The 19837-nt window shown below is 39.6% G+C and overlaps 1 protein-coding gene across 2 annotated transcripts in view; it reads right to left on the bottom strand.

Moving 5' to 3' along the window:
- Positions 1-3818: 3818 nt before the first annotated feature.
- ikzf4 (IKAROS family zinc finger 4) overlaps positions 3819-19837 on the bottom strand; it is a 118469-nt gene continuing 102450 nt past the window's right edge. For both annotated transcript variants that reach the window (XM_028798116.2, XM_051924072.1), the window contains 2 exons: positions 17850-17978; positions 3819-8807 (listed from right to left, as the gene is read on the bottom strand). In XM_028798116.2, the coding sequence (XP_028653949.1) occupies positions 8017-8807; positions 17850-17978 (920 nt within the window). In that variant the 3' untranslated portion in view covers positions 3819-8016. The remainder of the gene's footprint in view (positions 8808-17849; positions 17979-19837) is intronic.

Raw genomic sequence — 19837 nt, 5'->3', positions numbered from 1 at the left:
AAGAACCGTTCTGCATTCTCATCTGATCTCTACAAATGACTTCTCTGAAAATGTAGATTTTTTTTTCCCACAACACCTGCTGCTTGCTTCAGATATCAGGGGTGATGGGTTTTTAGTTTTGGGGTTCATAATACGAGGCCAATGCAGTGCCCTCCAGGGAGAAGACGCTAAATGTTGGGTGATAAAGTGACCAGAGGCTATTGGAGATTAAGAAATAGACCAACACATTTACCTTTATAAAAGCAGATGATGAGCTACTGCAGTCGGGGTGTTGTCTTCTAGGACCATCATGACCAAGACACACACAAGCAGCCGTGAAGATGCCAAACAGAAACACAAACGACTGACCAGTGAGCGCCACCAGGTTGTATGGATTGTGGGGATTGTCATATCTCGGTTTTCTTTTGATTGTAGAGTGTTGTTGTTCTGAACATTACGGTATTATTAAATTAAATTCATTGCCTGCTTCTCTAGCTTGCATGTCTCTTGAGTCTACCGCTGCCATCATAAACTACATAATTGCATTAGGCGGTTAAAGCAATGAGAGGCAGATGACCGCGTTGGTCCAGATAAGTCCTCAAATGTTCAATGGTGTTTTCATCGAAACTCACACCTTGAAGATCTATATGGGTAAAGTTCTGAGAGATAAGCCAACTCACCGGACATGGCAAAGGAGCTCCACTTTCCCATCAAGTCTAGTGAACTGCTAGAAAGGAGGACGTGGAGGACATCATCTGCTTTAGTGCAGTCACTGCTTTACACCAGTTTTTGGAACCACTTGAGAAACTGAAGGGGACTCGTCACCTATGGAGAGAAAAATGTCGGAAGGGTGTTCTGTGGTTTCCGATGAGAGATGGTCAATGAACTATGGTGAGGCGACTACTTGTTAATTTAATAATTCTGACCAAAAACACTGGACATGCTTCCCTAGAAACTTTCAAGCTAAAGACAAATAAAATTTCAGATTGACTGCACCTCATAAGAATATTGAGAATTAGTCAGTTAGTGTGTTTAATCTCTTAATGTTGCTGACAACACTGCATTAGTTCAGTTGAGCTATAAAAGGTTTTGCTGCCAATGTTTGTTTCTACTGGAGTACGTGAATTTCCCCTTGGGATTAATACAGTAATCTAATCTAATCTACTCAGCGTCTGATTCTTCTCATGTCCCGAAATAGTTGGCCACCACCGATGGATTCCCTGTTACTGGTTTCTCATTGTTTCAATGTCCTGGTGAAACCTTTCATCAAGTTCATCACTGACTGCACCATCACTAACTGGGAAGAAGTCCAAGTGTGAATGCAGAAAATGAATCTTTAGTGACATGTTGCACTTCATGGCTTTGTACTCTTGAAGCAAGTTGTCAATCAGCTGGATGTAGTTCGGTGCTTTGTAGCTACCAAGAAAATTCTCAGCAGCAACCTTGACTGCCTTCAAAGCAATGTCCTCCTGTTCCACTAGCAGACCTTCAAACTGCATGTCATTGATGATATGTCTGATTTGTGGACCAAGAAAAATGTCTTCCTTAACCTTGGCATCAGTTATTAGTAGAAAAATCTGTCTCAAATGACAAAACCTTTAATCTATCTTGTTCGGCACGTTCAAAAAATGTTTCATCAGTCTAAGTTCTGTATGAATAGGAGGCAAAATGTTGGGTCAGCAAGTCATGTGCAACACTCTTCTGCCCTGAAACTGAACGCTTATGGAGTGGCCAGCAGTTTTCAATGTCATGAGACTTTCATGCCCAGCCATCCCATTCCAGCACTTGGACTATCTGAGCTGCAATCCTAGCAGCAGTGCTGCTTCTTTTAGATCAACCCAGATGTTCCAGTTGTTGTATTGTATACAGTGTCCTCCATAATGTATGGAACAAAGACACATTTTTGCTTGATTTAGCCCTCTGCTCCAGAGTTTAAAACTACAAATCAAACAATTCCAGACACGATTAAAGTGCACTTTGCAGACATTTGTATACATTTCAGTCTTAAGTAGAAATGACAACACATTTTATATATGGCCTCTCATCCCTATTTCAGGAAGTCATGATGTTTGGGATAATTGGCATCACAGGCATTTGTGATTCCTCAGGCTTGCTTCTACTCTTTGGAGTCTGGAGTTGCCATCGTTCAACATGAGGACAAGAGCTGTGCCAATAAAAGTCAAAGAAGCCATTATGACATTGAAAAACAAGAATAAAACCATTAGAGACATCAATAACACCTTGAGATGAACTAAATCAACTTTCTGGAGTATCGTTAAGAAGGAAGAGCACACTGGAGAGCTCAGTAGTCGCAAAGGGACTGGTAGGCCAAGGAAGACCTGCACTGCTGAGGACAGAAGAATCCTCACTATGGTTAAGAAAAAGACCCAAACGACTGTCTGACAGACCAGAAAGAGAGGCAGATGTGGATGTGTGTGAGATGACTATCAGCAGAAGACTTCATGAATAGAAGTAGTGAGACCACACTGCAAGATGCAAACCACTAGTTAGCCACAAAAACAGGATGGCCAGGTTAAAGTTTGTGAGAAGTACTTAAATGAGCCAGACGAATTCTGGAAAAAGGTCTTGTGGACAGACAAGACAAAAGACGAACCTGTACCAGAGTGATGGCAAGTGTGGAGACAAAAAGATCTAAAGTGGACCACCTGATCTGTTAAACGTGGTGGTGGGGATGGTATGGCTTCCACAGGCACTGGCACACTTATCTGTATTGATGATAGAACTGCTGATGGCAGTCACACAATGAATTCTGAGGAGTATAAAAACATCTGATCCGCTCAAGTTCCAGAAAATGCGTTCAAACTCATTTAATGGAGCTTCATCCTACAACAAGATATGATCCCAAACATATTGCTAAGGCAACACAGGGGTTCCATCCATTCATCCATTTTCCAGCCCACTGAATCCGAACACAGGGTCACGGGGGTCTGCTGGAGCTAATCCCAGCCAACACAGGGCACAAGGCAGGAACCAATCCTGGGCAGGGTGCCAACCCACCGCAGGACACAGGGGTTCTTCAAATCTAAAAAATGGAAACTTTGTGAAAGGCCAAGCCAGTTACCCACTTTAAATCCAATTGGGCATGCTGAAGAGTAAAGGAGACAAGTCCCCACAACAAACAGGAGCTGAAGATGGCTGCATTAGTGCTGATGTCTGTGAGTTGCAGATTTCAAGCAGTCACTGCATGCAAGGGATATGTGAAAAAATCCTAAATATGACTGCGTTAATAGACCTGCCATTTCTGTGTGTCAAACATTACGGTGCCCTGAAATGTGGGGATCATATAGAAAAAGTGTTGTCTTTTCTACATGGTGTGACCAGAATTAATGCAAATCCATCGAAATGAAAAGTCTGCAATGTGCACTTTAATCACATCTAAATTGGTTGATTTGTAATTTTAAATTGTGCCGCTGGGGGTTAAATCAACATGAAAATATGAGTTTGTACCAAACATTATGGAGGGTACGGTAAGTATACTTATAATGTGAGCGGAAATCAAAAAATGAGGCGATTGCAATATGACGCTATGTGACAGGATCATTTTAAGGGGATTTTTGCGATCAGCAGGACAATATACTGTAAGATATCCCCCAAAGCATTCAGGAGGCAGAACCTTCACTGTTCAGTGTATTATCAGTGAAACATGAAACCTTTGCAAATGGACGGTCCTCAAAGAGTGTGGCCATGACTAATATGTGACTAGAACGCCATCATCTTGGGGTAGCGATGGGCTATTCTTCTCGTCTTAATGACCAAGTCTTTGCTATCCCTCTCAGAAGCCACTGCTCAGGCTCTCCTCACTAATTGTATTTTGTAGTTCTTGTATTTGTAAAACGCATTACAAATCTGCTAAATTTCATTGTTTTTATTTATAATAGACCTTCCGCCAATACAGTACAAAACTTACAGTAGTTATCTCCATTACACAAATATATCTAATTACATTATTATACAGAAACAAAGGCTCTGCAGTAGAATTTTTTTAAAGCGATCCATACCGTTCACAGGAAAAATAAGTAAAACGCAAAGACACTAGCAATCCAGAACAAAGTGTACAAATTGAAACATTTTCAGACAAAGGTTAAAATCAAGAGTGCAGGGAAGGGAAAAGGCATATTGCACTTTGGAATTGTATACATTAGTAACAAAAGAAAAAATAAAAACAGTTTCTGTACAAGGATGTGCTAAGACTGGAATAGAAAAGGTTTAAACGTCGTCAGGGACCTCCCGTCTGGGAGCTGAGCCCCGTTCAGTATAAGATGTTAGAAAAACATTACAAACTTCAATTCTTCATTAAGTAACGTAACAAATATACTTCTGTTTTAGGCCAGGTCTCTAAACACCTGTGGAACAAATGCCGGGGACTTCACTCCCCACTCCCAAAAAAAAAAAAAAAAAAAAAAACCCACAATCCTCCCCAAAGAGTGTGAAAAGGTCCTAGAAATACCATCCAAGAACCTTGACATCCCAAAAAACCCTTCAAGGATGGGTTTTGGTTGAAAGGCTGTAGAGGCAACTGTTTTTCATTCCAGATCTTTTATAACAGATGAACCACTCGACCCTGCTAAGCTGCAATGGTCTGCAACTGGTAGACTCCCATCATCTCCCTGGGGTGTTTTAATAGCAGCCTGCACACGGGGATGTGACCTCCCCAAAATGCTGAATATAGAAAAGTGGAAAGATGAGTTCATCTCCTCAGACCAATAGGTTTTCTTGCGTGTCCATCAAAATTTCCTCCGAAAACTTGTTCTGCTTCTTCGGAAAAAACTGCACTTGAGTTGAGGGTGGTAGAGACCTTATAATCAAAGGCCATTCCCCACCTTTCTGGCGTTATTACTAACCAACATCGAAGTGACAGCTCGATCAATGACAATGAAAGCTGGCTACTCAACAATCAGGCCAATGAAACAGACACTGAAACTGGCTCCTCAGCAGTCAGACCAATACTACTACCTCAAAGCCCCCGATATATGAAGACCTTTACATATATAAATAAAAGCATTCTTCACACAGTGTCATCAGCAGGAAAAGAAACATTTTCAAGTGAGGTCACCGAGTGGCAGCCATGCTGTCCCTCCTGAGTGTCACCCAAACCTGACCAATGGTCTGAACAAACTGGAGCTATTTAAATAACTGAGGTCCATGTGTGTGTTTCACAGTCCATATAAATTCACCTCCTTACTTTCTTTCAGTACTTTTACACTCAATCTCATAATGTTTTTTTTAATCTCACAAAAATGAAGAATGCTAAAAGCAACCCAGGTTTTTCATAGGATCAGATGTCTGAAAAATGCATATTTCAATTAGAAAGATAAAAAAAACAAACAACAAGGTGAATTATGACATATATTGAAAATAATTTAACCCAATAATGGGACAAAGTGGCCGAGTGTATAAAACAGCACAGGAGGTTTAGGTTTAGCTTCCATAAACAAAGTTGGAACTTCTGCCTCTTTGTAAAGCACCCATGACTGAGTCGTTCATAAGACCTCAGTGTATGACGTGAAAGCAGCATGTAGGACAGCGTAGGTCAGACGACACAATGGAAGTACCACGATAGGCAGCCAATAATAAGCCAACCTAAAGCTCCCGGCACTGAACTGATGACACAACGGTGTAGCAGCAGTCTTCTGTCTGTGTGTACATGAGGTTCTGCTATGAAGTCACGTCAACTGTGCCCAGCCAAAGAAATGTCACTCGCTCCAGCTCTGAAACCTGCAACTTAATGACTTCCTACAGAAAGACATGCCAACCATTCAACACAGCAGATCAATAGGCTGCCGGCCACACCGAGTTTAGTCAACATATGATTAGAGTGCAAGAATTACTCTCTTTGCTCAAACCTTGGCTTTTACTTTCATTCTGCACTTTCAAATGCAAAAGTGCTTTTCTTTCACTTTGTGAAAATATTACCATTTCATGTAACATTGGCACTTGGCAGCAATTTTTTTTTCCTTTTCTTCTGTTCACTATGGGCTAAGGAGCTTTGCTCTAACAGTATCTGCAGCTGCCATCACTTCTGTATTTTTTTTCTCTTTGAACTGAGAGGATCTGAACTTTAATAAATGATTCTATTAAACACATATTAAGAAGTTCTCTGTTATTAAACAAGTATAAAGTACCACGAGAGTCATCACTCATCACTGAAGGCAGAATGAGGCCAAATGGCTGCTGGAAACATTTCAGCTCAAGACACTCTTATCCCCTTGACATGCATTATGCTTATTTAGTACATTTAAGTGTTTTTTTTCTTTCATTTTTTTAATTTCTTACAGCTACTACAGGGTTGGATTTAGTACCATAACTCCTTTCCCTTCTACTTTCATCTGTTGTATGAGAATATTTCAGAACTACCCAACATGGCCACCAGTCTTACAAGATAATGGAAAAGTGCTTAGTTCATCTTTATTAAAAATATGGTATTTTATTTTTTTTAAACGAAATAGTTAATTAACTTTTTTAATAAATATATAAAACATAATCCCACCTCCAATAAAAGCCCCCCAAGTTCAGCACTTTGCTTGATTTGACCAACTCAACAGAGTACCTCTGTCCTAGAAGAGCATCAGAGCCTTCTTTTGTCCCCAGTCGAAGGAGGCAGATCAGGGCAGGGAGCTGTCATTTCTTCATTTGTTTTTTTTTGTTTTTTTTTTTAAATCAAAATCCAGCACAATATAAATTAAATTAAATACAGTGCCATTTAAAGCTTAGAAGTTGAGGGCTTGATAAAATGCAGCAACATTCCTGAAGCATTAAGACAAACCCCAGAGCAACACTCTGTAGACAGAGAATTAAAGCTCCTTCTGAACAAGCAGACATCCTACAGTGGAGGGCCTCTGCCTCCCCCCAAAAAAATAAAGAAAAATGTGTGCACTGCTCTCTCTTAGTAGGTTAGCAGTATCCCTGTAAAGTCTGCCACAACTTTAACAATCTGAATGTGTAAAAAAAAAAAAAAAGAAAAATAGAACACATTTATAATCAGAATTACAATTAACAGCAGCTAGAAAATAGCCAGTTGCAGCAAAGGCCTTTTTCCCCCTTTAGTAAAATTACTTCATAGAAAAAGAATGTTCAGAAGAGACCACAAGTCATCTTTTCTTCCCGTTTGCCTTTTCTTGGACCACTTCCCTACTTTTTTTTTTGGTTTTGTTATATGTAAGTCAAGGTGTTTTGTGCTAAAATGAAAAGTGTAACCAGTACTGTATCTTGAAAACCTAAAAAACTGTTAGGTGTGAGTGTAGGCAAGTGAGAATGTGCCCCAGCTATGGCGCAAGAAGCGGAATTAAAAGCAGAAATCACAAACTTGAAAAATAAACCTCTGATTTGCACCCTTACAGATTTTAAGAACCGTTTTAAAATATTTTAAATTAAGAAGTAATTAAACACGGCAAACTTTTAAAACAAACTCGCTTCTCAGATGGGGCAATACGTTTGTACTTGTCCGGAAATGATGAATCCTGTCCAGCAGGTGGAGCTCTACGAACAGATACATGTTAATTATATACAGCACTTTTGGATAGAGAACAGCATTAGCTTAAAACAAGTTTGCTTCTTTTCAATAGAGATGTGCAGGAAAAATAAAATAAAAAAATGGCTTAAGTGTTACTGTACACAAACACAAGATGTTCAGAACTTTCCCCACTGGAAATATCTTAAAACCCAATCAATGCAAGGGGAAAAGCTTTCCTTAGCTGATTCCTGCAAAGCACAGGTCCTCAATGCATGAATGTAAACATCAGATTCAGATCTGTTATCATTTTTGTACATAAATCTGGGAACAACAGTGCAAATTTAAGTATAATGACCATGTTTAGTATGAGTTTCACTGAAAGATCCACTGAAGAAGGGGATAAAAAGAAAAACAAAACTGACAGTAACAAATTTGTTTCATTTTCTGCACACCTCTATTTCTAATATGCAGAAGTCAGTGCAACAAGAGTACTAAAAATAGACATGTTAAGTGCAGTACTTAGTTTAGAGGCAGAAACCCACCCCATCAGCCCCATCCACACTGATTCAGCCAACCTTGTGCTCACCCCGCACAATATGTGACGAGAACTCATACCGGTCCTGACTATGATAACCACAGATGTTGCACTCAAAAGGGTCTCTGAATCCATGGCAGCCCATGTGGATGGTGAACATAACATGGTCGAGAAACAAGATGCGGCAGTGTTCACACTTGTATGTGCGCACCGTTTGGCCCTCGCCATCTACCACACGGACAGTCTCTTTGGCTGGGCTGCTGGCAGTGGCTTTGGTGGGGGTTCCCGTTGACACCAGCACTGGTTGTGTGCTAGCTGGCAGAGAAGGGGGTCCAGGGTTAGGGCAGTCCTCTTTGGCGTGGCCTGGGCTCTGCCGTTCTTGTCTTGTGCTGCTACGTTGATGCTGATGTTGCTGGTGGTTATGGTCTTCAGTAACACTCTCTGTATCTGTGGAGTCATGGCACCCATTACTGGGTGAGGCTGCGAGACTTCGGCCTTGCTGTAGGTCTTCATGACCTTCACCTGCTTCTCTGTTGCTAGGCATTCCTCCAGGGCATTCCAGCCGTGCTCGGAGTGGTGCCAATTGAGTGTATACTGAGCTAATAACCGGAGTCATGTCTGAGAGACAAGTGGAATGAGGTGGGGGCAACCGCAGAGGTCTAAGAGGCTCAGGACACCCTCCTCCCATGTATGCTCCACTTCCACCAAAACCAGCAGCATCTCCCACTCCACTGTGCTGGGAGCCAATCAGTTCATCTTTCTCAAAGCTGCAGTTCATCTCAAAGGGGATTTCAGACATGTTAAGTCTCATGTGCTTCTCTCCTACAAAAAAACAGAAATTAACATATAGCTTTAAAAAGAAAAGATTATTATTTCAGGTGGAAATCAACTTGATACAGAAAAAGTGAACTGTTGGAAAATTATCACTTTTTGAATGACTTTATTCACCTATGAATCGTATAGACAAAATGCTAAATTAATATTATAGATATATATATATATATATATATATATATATATATATATATATATATATATATATAAGTCAATGTATGTGTGTGTGTATGTATGTTCCAGCATCACGTTCGAATGGCTGGAGTGATTTTCAAGAAACTTGGTAGACATGTTTCTCATTGGTCGACTAAAAATACTGTAGGGTGAAATCAACTTAACCCACCCCCTTCTGTGTATGGTGGGGGGGTGATCTTGGGTGTCTTGTATGCATGTTATCATCCAGTTAACACTTGGAATGAACCCAGACGGCGAACTGGAGGTGACTGCAAGCATTCTTTATGTTTGAGCACCAACGAGCGCCTGCTGCTTTTGATATTAAATAGAGTCGGCCGGGTTGGCATCCCAACTATTTTTGGTACTCATTCTGTCTTTATGACTTGAGATGCCAAATATATACAGTATATATCAGGGGTGTCGAACTCCAGGCCTGGAGGGCCGCAGTGGCTGCAGGTTTTCATTGTAACCCTCTTCCTAATCAGAGAGCAGTTTTCACTACTAATTAACTCCTTTTCCCTTCATTTTAATAGACCTGCTTTTAATAATAATAATTCATTACATTTATATAGCGCTTTTCTCAGTACTCAAAGCACTATCCACAAGGATTCTGTCCTTTGAATTGATCCTGTTCTTCATTAAATGGTAGTCAAACAGAAAGAGATGTGAAACGAGTCGACAGATGGATCAGCAAAATTGGTGCTTTAAACTCCAACCAATTTCACTCCAATCAGTCTCTTAACAACAAGAATCAGCTTCTCCTTAATTAAACCCGTTATTTAATTCCATGGCTTGTTGCTGCTCTCCAAAACTTGATTTTTCTGTTTTTTCAAAGAACATTGTGAAAATGTTTTGGTGACCGGAGAGATCAACCTTACTGCAACCTTCACCATTCTTTATTTTCAGATATTGTGTGATGGGCACAGGTGAGCTGGTCATGTGGCGGCTTGTTTTGTTTCTCATTATTGTTTAGCTGCTAATTAAGGAAAAAGAAACAACTAAGGGGTCTGAGCCACGTCAATTAAAACTAAAGCAAAATAAGTTAATTGGCAGCAAAAATTGATCATTAATGAAGAAAATGGTTAGAATGAAAATCTGCAGCCACTGCGGCCCTCCAGGACCGGAGTTCGACACCCGTGAGATATTATATATATATTATATATATATATATACATACATACAGTCATATGAAAAAGTTTGGGAACCCCTCTCAGCCTGCATAATAATTTACTTCCAACAAAAAAGATAACAGTGGTATGTCTTTCATTTCCTAGGAACATCTGAGTATTGGGGTGTTATCCAAACAAAGATTTTTAGTAAAGCAGTATTTAGTTGTATGAAATTAAATCAAATGTGAAAAACTGGCTGTGCAAAAAATTTGGTTGGATTAGCTCGATAAGCCTTGAACTTCATAGACAGGTGTGTCCAATCAAGAGAAAATGTATTTAAGGTGGTCAATTGCAAGTTGTGCTTCCCTTTGACTCTCCTCTGAAAAGTGACAGCATGGAATCCTCAAAGCAACTCTCAAAAGATCTGAAAACAAAGATTGTTCAGTGTCATGGTTTAGGGGAAGGCTACAAAAAGCTGAGAGGTTTAAACTGTCTGTTTCAACTGTAAGGAATGTAATCGGGAAATGGAAGGCCACAGGCACAGTTGCTGTTAAACCCAGGTCTGGCAGGCCAAGAAAAATACAGGAGGGACATATGTGCAGGATTGTGAGAATGGTGACAGACAACCCACAGATCACCTCCAAAGACCTGCAAGAACATTTTGCTGCAGATGGTGTATCTGTACATCGTTCTACAATTCAGCACAATTTGCACAAAGAACATCTGTATGGCAGGGTGATGAGAAAGAAGCCCTTTCTGCACTCACGCCACAAACAGAGTCGCTTGTTGTATGCAAATGCTCATTTAGACAAGCCAGATTCATTTTGGAACAAAGTGCTTTGGACTGTGACAAAAATTGAGTTATTTGGTCATAACAAAAAGCGTTTTGCATGGTGGAAGAACAACACCGCATTCCAAGAAAAACACCTGCTACCTACTGTCAAATTTGGTGGAGGTTCCATCATGCTGTGGGGCTGTGTGGCTAGTTCAGGGACTGGGGCCCTTGTTAAAGTCGAGGGTCAGATGAATTCAACCCAATATCAACAAATTCTTCAGGATAATTTTCAGATAGATACTTTATTAATCCCAAGGGGAAATTCAAATACTCCAGCAGCAGCATACTGATAAAGAAAATATTAAAGAGTGATAACAATGCAGGTATACAGACAGACAATAACTTTGAATAATGTTAACGTTTACCCCCCCGGGTGGTACTGAAGAGTCGCATAATGTGGGGGAGGAACGATCTCCTCAGTCTGTTAGAAGAGCAGGGAAGCGACAGCAGTCTGTTGCTGAAGCTGCTCCTCTGTCTGGAGATGATACTGTTCAGTGGATGCAGTAGATTCTCCATGATTGACAGGAGCCTGCTCAGCGCCCGTCGCTCTGCCTCAGATGTCAAACTGTCCAGCTCCGTGCCTACAAAAGAGCCTGCCTTCCTCACCAGTTTGTCCAGGAGTGAGGCATCCCTCTTCTTTATGCTGCCTCCCCAGCACACCACTGCGTAGAAGAGGACGCTCGCCACAACCGTCTGATAGAACATCTGCAGCATCTTATTGCAGATATTGAAGGACGCCAGCCTTCTAAAGAAGTATAGGTGGCTCTGTCCTTTCTTACACAGAGCATCAATATTGGCAGTCCAGTCCAATTTATCATCCAGCTGCACTCCCAGGTATTTATAGGTCTGCACCCTCTGCACACAGTCACCTCTAATGATCATGGGGTCCATGAGGGGCCTGGTCCTCCTAAAATCCACCACCAGCTCCTTGGTTTTGCTGGTGTTCAGGTGTAGGTGGTTTGAGTTGCACCATTTAACAAAGTCCTTGATTAGGTTCCTATACTCCTCCTCCGCCTGCCCACTCCTGATGTAGCCCACGATAATAGTGTCATCAGCGAACTTTTGCACGTGGCAGGACTCCGAGTTGTATTGGAAGTCCGATGTATATAGGCTGAACAGGACCGGAGAAAGTACAGTCCCCTGCGGCGCTCCTGTGTTGCTGACCACGATGTCAGACCTGCAGTTCCCGAGACGCACATACTGAGGTCTGTCTTTAAGATAGTCCATGATCCATGCCACCAGGTATGAATCTACTCCCATCTCTGTCAGCTTGTCCCTAAGGAGCAGAGGTTGGATGGTGTTGAAGGCGCTAGAGAAGTCCAGAAACATAATTCTTACAGCACCACTGCCTCTGTCCAAGTGGGAGAGGGATCGGTGTAGCATGTAGATGATGGCATCCTCTGCTCCCACCTTCTCCTGGTATGCGAACTGCAGAGGGTCGAGGGCGTGATGGACCTGTGGCCTCAGGTGGTGAAGCAGCAGCCGCTCCATGGTCTTCATCACATGCGACCGTCAGAGCAACAGGCCGGAAGTCATTCAGCTCACTAGGATGTGATACCTTTGGGACTGGGGTGATGCAAGATGTTTTCCAAAGCCTCGGGACTCTCCCCTGTTCCAGGCTCAGGTTGAAGATGCGCTGTTGAGGACTCCCCAGCTCCAATGCACAGGCCTTCAGCAGTCTTCAAGCATCAGTCACAATGTTGTAGTTACGCAGGGGTTGGATATTCCAACAAGACAATGACCCAAAACACAGTTCGAAATCTACAAAGGCATTCATGCAGAGGGAGAAGTACAATGTTCTGGAATGGCCGTCACAGTCCCCTGACTTGAATATTATTATTATTATCATCGAAAATGTATGGGATGATTTAAAGCAGGCTGTCCATGCTCGGCAGCCATCAAATTTAACTGAACTGGAGAGATCGCGTATGGAAGAATGGTCAAAAATACCTCCATCCAGAATCCAGACACTCATCAAAGGCTATAGGAGACGTCTAGAGGCTGAAATATTTGCAAAAGGAGGCTCAACTAAGTATTGATGTAATATCTCTGTTGGGGTGCCCAAATTTATGCACCGGTCTAATTTTGTTATGAAGCAAATTACATATTTTCTGTTAATCCAATAAACTTAATGTCACTGCTGAAATACTACTGTTTCCATAAGGCATGTTATATATTAAAAGGAAGTTGCTACTTTGAAAGCTCAGCCAATGATAAACAAAAATCCAACGAATTAAAAGGGGTTCCAAAACATTTTCATATGACTGTATAAGATAAGTAAGCAATTTTATTTTTATCTACCATAAACATTATATATTTATTGTGTAGATTCAGTGGCACTCTTTGCGATTTTTGTTTATTTATTAATGAACTAAATGTCATTTGTTTCACAACATCATAGCTAATGTGTTGGTGTTACAAATTTTTTGTAAAAAAAAAAAAAATTTTTAATACATTCATAATCAAAAAACTAATTTAATTAACTTATCAAAATCGAAGGTAAAGTATACACCAAATATTGCTATGATATTTAACTTATATTGGAAGAGATTAATTGAAGATTCAGTGTTGTATGTCTTATATCATCCACTTGACGTTCGGAACGTTTGGACAATCATTGAAAATTGCTGGAATCAATTTGGACACAGCCTGTTTCTCACATGAACAACTTTATGTGGCATGTTCAACAGTACGAAGTCATAAGAACCTTTATATATTGGCTAAACATTATATATAACATGGCACTTCAGTAAACAATACAAGCACATTAGTGAGTCTTCATTGTTTGTTAATTTATTTTTAAAGTTATGTTTTTGTTTTTTTTTTTAATTATATTTTTCTTAAACAATTAAAAAATACTATATTTTCCTCCCAAGCAATGCCAGGTATTTCAGCTAGTAAGCAAATAACGCAAAAAAAAAATCTCTACTAATTGATCTAAATGTATTAGAACAATTAAAAACAAAATAATAAATTGTCTAAAAATCCACCCCCTTAATGTCAGTATTTAGTTGGCAAGCCTTCAGCAACCATTAAAGCCTTGTGTCTATGTGGATGGGTCTAAGCTTTGCCCACCTGGACACTGCATTCCCCCTCCTCCCCTCCAGTCTTCTTTGAAAAACTGCCCAAGTTACCTAAGGAACTGTGAGTGAACAGCCTTTTCATGTCCAAACACAAATTCTCAATTAGCTTGTGATTGGGATTCTGACTGGATCGCCCTACAACATTTAATTATAGTTTTCAAGCCATTCCAGTGTAGCTTATTCTTAATGCTTGGGGTTGTCATGCTGCTATAAAATAAATCTTCTCCAAGGCGCAGGTTTCTGGCACACTTATGGAAATCCAAGAGGGAAACCTGTCAATTTAGCTGCACTGATTGTACCCCTCTACCTTCAAGCCTTTCAGGATGGGCCTGCTGCAGAGAAGCATCCCCACAGCATGAAGTGGCCGTCATCAACCTTGACTGTGGGGATGGTGTATTTTTTTTAAAGATGTACAATGTTTGGCTTAAACCAAACACACAACAGTTTAGGAAGGTGAACAAAAAGTGCCACTGTGGTCTCATCAAGACCACAGAACCTTTTTTCACTTTATTTCACAGTTATTTGGACGAAAGCAGTTGGATCTCTCACAAATGGGTGATATTAGTAATAGAATCACTTGAAACACACTGATGCACAAATAAGACTATTGTGTGACTTAAGCCATCTGGCAGCACCAGAGTTGATTTAGCTGTGCCATATTGAGGGTCTGACTTCTTACGCAATCAATAATTTTTTGCTTAATAATTTCAATATATTTAGATCGATTTACAGAAAGCTCTTTTCACTCATATGTCAAGGACACTTTTTCTGTTGATCAGCATCAAAAAGCCAAATTAAATACACTATAATTCAATGTTGTTAAATAATAAAACATGAAAAAGTCCAAGGGGTGTAAATATTTTTACTGGCACTTATATAAACCCATTTTCCCGGCTCAAATCTCTGTTAATGTTTATAGCCTTTAAGGCACAGCAGCCCATAAATTATTTTGTAATTTTCAATCACCTTGCTGTTAAAATGTGTGCACTTAACTTTTTTCCAACTAGCAACAAATTAATCAAATACAAAAAGCAATATGATTAACAGCAGAGCAACTAACTTTGCACCATTTGCACACCTGTATGTTTACTATGACTGTGTGAATATGTGCTCCATGCTGGTCACTAGTCTCTACTGAAGCAAACTGATCTGCTAATCTATACACCTGTTAATTTCTCCAGCCACTGTTTATTACTCTATATGCTTATCCATTTATAAACACAAATAGTTGCTAGCTGGACCAAATGATAGGCTGGCATAGCTAATGTCTCACACTTAAGTTTTTACATTACTTGAAAATTTAAATAGCAAAGGTTGAGAGTCATTTCGTGAGGGAATAAAACAATATATTGAATCCTATGTGCAATGCTTTGACCCCTAATGTGACCCACAGAAGAAAGGGTTCTCTTTACAACAATGGTAACAAATATAAATCTTTGCTGGCTGGCTCAGTTTCTTGTATCATTTATGACACACTGTCCAACACAGTAGTTGATCATGTTACAGTGAAACAGCAAGTCTCTATAATAATCTTTTAACTTTTTGTTGTTCTTGGACATCTATTCAATTCCTCACTATAGCCCATGGGGTGACATCTTCATTGTTGTAATCTTAACTATACTGCTAGAAATAGAAATTTATCTGAACCCCTCTGTCATGTTTCCTCATTCAGTGACATGTTGATTATTCAGACAAAAATAGAAAATGTCTTGAATAACTAAAAAAAAAAAACTTCTGATCAAAATGCACAATAATTACATTCATTATGTATAGGGACATCATTCTCTTGACCAGGCATGATCATCATTTCTTGTTTGTACCACAAGCACTCCCATATTCTACTCCAAAAATATACTTTTTGTGGGTGGAATTTTCTGGCTAATGTACTGTCTAATTCCAAAATAATCATTTCAGGGTTTAGAAGAGAAAAACTTCTAGATTATACGAAATCCTAAGAGGGCTATGGCTACAAGAGAATTAAGTAATACAGGGGAAATTTTGGAGGTTCTATAAAGCAGGCATGTCAAACACGCGGCCCACAACAGAAATCTGTGCGGCCCACATGACAGATCCTAGTTAGCACTAAACTTGTACAAAATGATTGCTATCGTTTGTGATTGAATCATTCTGCATCTTCGGCGTTACTTATTGACTTTTCTTACTTCTGCCTTCTGACAAAAGCGCGTTTTCTCATGGCCTTACGGTACCGGAAACGTCATCTGCTAGTATAGCCACGAGCCTTGTCCAATGTTAATGAGCTGCGATGTCGTAACTGAACTGCTAGGCTGCTGCTGCAGCAGCCTGGCAGCAGGGGCGGCCTTAGGCATGTGCAAACTGTGCACCTGCACAGGGCCGCCACGCCAAAATATATTGAATATAAATCAGAAAGAGAAAATAACGACACAGCTGACGGCAATGTGGCTGAAAAACATTGTGTTTCTTGTTAATTAGTACGCTGTATTTACTAATGTTGCTCGAGTCGGAGCAGTAAGCTATATGTAGTATTAAAACGTTCTGCTGTAATGAGAATATCATGGGCCGCCACTTGGTTTTCAAGTTGCGGACATGTGCATATAGAAGCGTGTCATGAGCACGAGGCGGCTATGCAGTGTCTGCAACTGACGTGGTCATCCGCCGTGCATAAGATACCATATTGACATTGGCGGGCGAAGGGGCCACCGATTCTTTCTCTGCCACGGCCGCCACGAGCCGCCCCTGGCAGGCTACACTACTGGCTGGGCTGTTGAGACTGGCCACTGGGCAGAACTGACCATCACGAGTAGTAATAGAGCGTATATTTTCACATTTTTTGCTCTAGTTTTATGTAATTTGGTGCTAGTATTGTAACGAACAGTTAGTGCAGACTACAGCTAAAGGTCTGAAGTGGACATGAGAAGTTGGTGAGTTGTTTATTAACAAATTTTTGTGATTTTGAGTTTGTAAAATTAGTGTAGGTCAGGGGGCTTTTTGCATATCGGCTTATTTTACAATATAAACTTTGAAGTAAACTTAGTAAAGTAAAATTTGATTTTTGGAGGATTTGTTTTCCAACTTGAATTACTGAGCAATGAATTCAGTGAGCGTTTCAGTTCACACAAACAGGACTTTGCGCTGTTTACGTCACCCTACTCTTACAACATTGAGAATGTGCCTGAGAATATCTAAATGGATTTGATTGAACTGCAGTCAGATTCTATTCTGAAGGCAAACTACAATGAAGTTGGTGCACCAGGCTTGTATGCTTACCTGCCACCCTCGTATGTGCAGATCCGTAAGTTGGCATCGAGAGTACTGTCTATGTTCGGAAGCACTTACCTTTGTGAGCAATTGTTTTCGTTAATGAAAGCTACCAAACCCCCACATCGCTCAAGACTTACCGTCGAGCACCTTTCATCCCTCATAAAAGTTGCAGCTGCACAAGAGTTCAACCCTGATATTGACGAACTGGTTATTAACAAGAGATGTCAAGTGTTGGGATAAAAGAAATAGATCTCACACTGTAAGACTCCTACATAAGCAATGAATATAATATAACGAATATAATATAATAATATAAGGACCTAGCTAAGAGGCTAAGACTCTAATTGTACGATGTTGTATGGAGATTGTATGGAAATAAATTGCTTTTCTTTAAACTTTAAACTTTAAGTGTTACATTTTTTAAAGTTTTCAGTATTGGAAAGAACGCTACAGTGACTTTGTATAATACGTATTTGTTACAGTGCGGCCCTCTGATGCACATATGGCAGTCGAAGCGGCCCACCAATGGTAGCGAGTTTGACATGCCTGCTGTAAAGTATGTGAAGTCTTCTTGGACTTCTGTACTTACCCACAAACTTCTGTGGAGTAGACCTCTTTCTTTTGGTGATGCTATTGGCGAGGCGATCAATGAAGGACATCCTTTCAGTGGATGAGTGAAGCATTGCATCAGGCATCAACTCAAGATCTCTCATGTCTTCTGTAGAAGGACATGAATATCATTAAGTAATTTATTTTGCATTTCACTAAAAGGTATTAGATTAACAAATACTGTATCTTCTAATAAGTAAAAACATGAAGGCTGTCCCTGAATATTAACAAGTGAAGTCTGATGGGCTTAGAAAACATGGCCCAGTAACAAAGTGGGTGTAAAGAATAGAACAAACGAAACATTGATGTTTCAAAGAAAAACTATTCAGAAAATGAAAAAAACAGCAGTGGACAGCTAATTCAAAGAGATCAGCTTTTATTTCAAAATTAAACAAAGGAGATACGATTACTCAAATTACCACATTAATATTTTCTTACAAACATCATCATTCAAGCAATGATGCAAAACACAATTATTTCATAAAGGTTAGAAAATGTTAAAAAATAAATTATGTTCGAGACTTTACCAGTACGACTTAACATTAAACTTGTAAGTGGAACTTAAACTTCAAATTGTGAAAATCAAAGGCCTAGCTAGCCGATTACTGGATAACTGTAATCTGGAATGATCTGAAAGGTAATAAAAACCCTGAAACATTACATAAATTGTTACTGACATTAGACAACTGAATTGATACAATAGTATGAATAAAGCTCATACTGACAATCAGCTTAAAATGGTCTGAAAAAATAAATGCACTTAAGCAGGATTCAGAAGATAATGAAGAATGGAAAGCTACAGACAGTACTGTCCAACCTCTATTTGTCAACACGATTATATGGTGTTTGTATGTGCAAAATACTGCGTAACGTGCGGCTCAGTAGCGGTACACATACCGAAAGAGCAAGCAAAACAAAAGTCTTCCTGAAGGCATCCATATAGGTCTAACCTCTATTTGTCGAAATGATTATATGGTGTTTGTATGTGCAAAATACTGCGCAACGTGTGGCTCAGTAGCGGTACGCATACCGAAAGAGCAAGCAAAACAAAAAAGTCTTCCTGGAGGCATCCATATTGTTTTTCCAAATGTTTTACTGTAACACGATCACCCAGGTGTGACATCATTCCCAGCTCCGACATCCTAGTTCCAAGGTAAGTGGAACACAGCAATATAGTCTCTTTCTCTGTCTGCTTGTTTAATGGCCATTTTATGGGATCACCCTTATAAGGCTCGTTACCCTTGTCAAGTAAAAAAAAATAAAACAGAACAAAACATTTTTTTCCTTCCCTAACTGATTTGATCACACAAAGGAATGGACACCTAGAAATAATTAGATCTATTCACTGAGTGACCCATATAATGAAAAAATCAAATAATTGGAAAGGGATACAAAGATATTATTTCTTTACCATTTCTATTCAAAATATTTGACACATACTGTACAGTATGTCACAAGAAAGCCTGGAGCTGTGAAACTCTGATGAAATAATGGCAAAAATAAATACATCTAGTAAAGCTCCAAAATGGCCAAATATACAATATGCCAGAATGAACAATTAAATACCAATATTTCAATTAATCCAACTACACTTCAGCTTTTTGGAAATAAATATTTTCATAGACAAAGAGCTTTGAATTGAACCAACCACTGTCTAAATGTAAACTGCTCAAACTTCTATTTTATATTAACAGAAAAGTTCTCACTAGAGACAAACATCATGCGCCAATCAAAAAAAAAATAACATAAAATAACAAAAAAAAAAAAAACTTAACTGATGCATCCCAATTTCGAACTGTTCACAAAACCAGTGATTAAAATTAGGGCCTTAACTGAAAGTCACAGTCCTAAAATGAAAACAATATGGGACAACACAGAATCTGATCATGTGGATTCCATGTTAGAATCACTATTAAGATTAAACCATTCAACATATAATCCACTCAACATTCTCGAATACGTAGAGAT

The sequence above is a fragment of the Erpetoichthys calabaricus genome, chromosome 3, assembly GCF_900747795.2.
Source record: "Erpetoichthys calabaricus chromosome 3, fErpCal1.3, whole genome shotgun sequence".
In the NCBI taxonomy this organism is placed as follows: domain Eukaryota; kingdom Metazoa; phylum Chordata; class Cladistia; order Polypteriformes; family Polypteridae; genus Erpetoichthys; species Erpetoichthys calabaricus.
The sequence above is the reverse complement of the archived record's forward strand: the minus strand, read 5'-3'. Positions and strand labels throughout refer to the sequence as shown.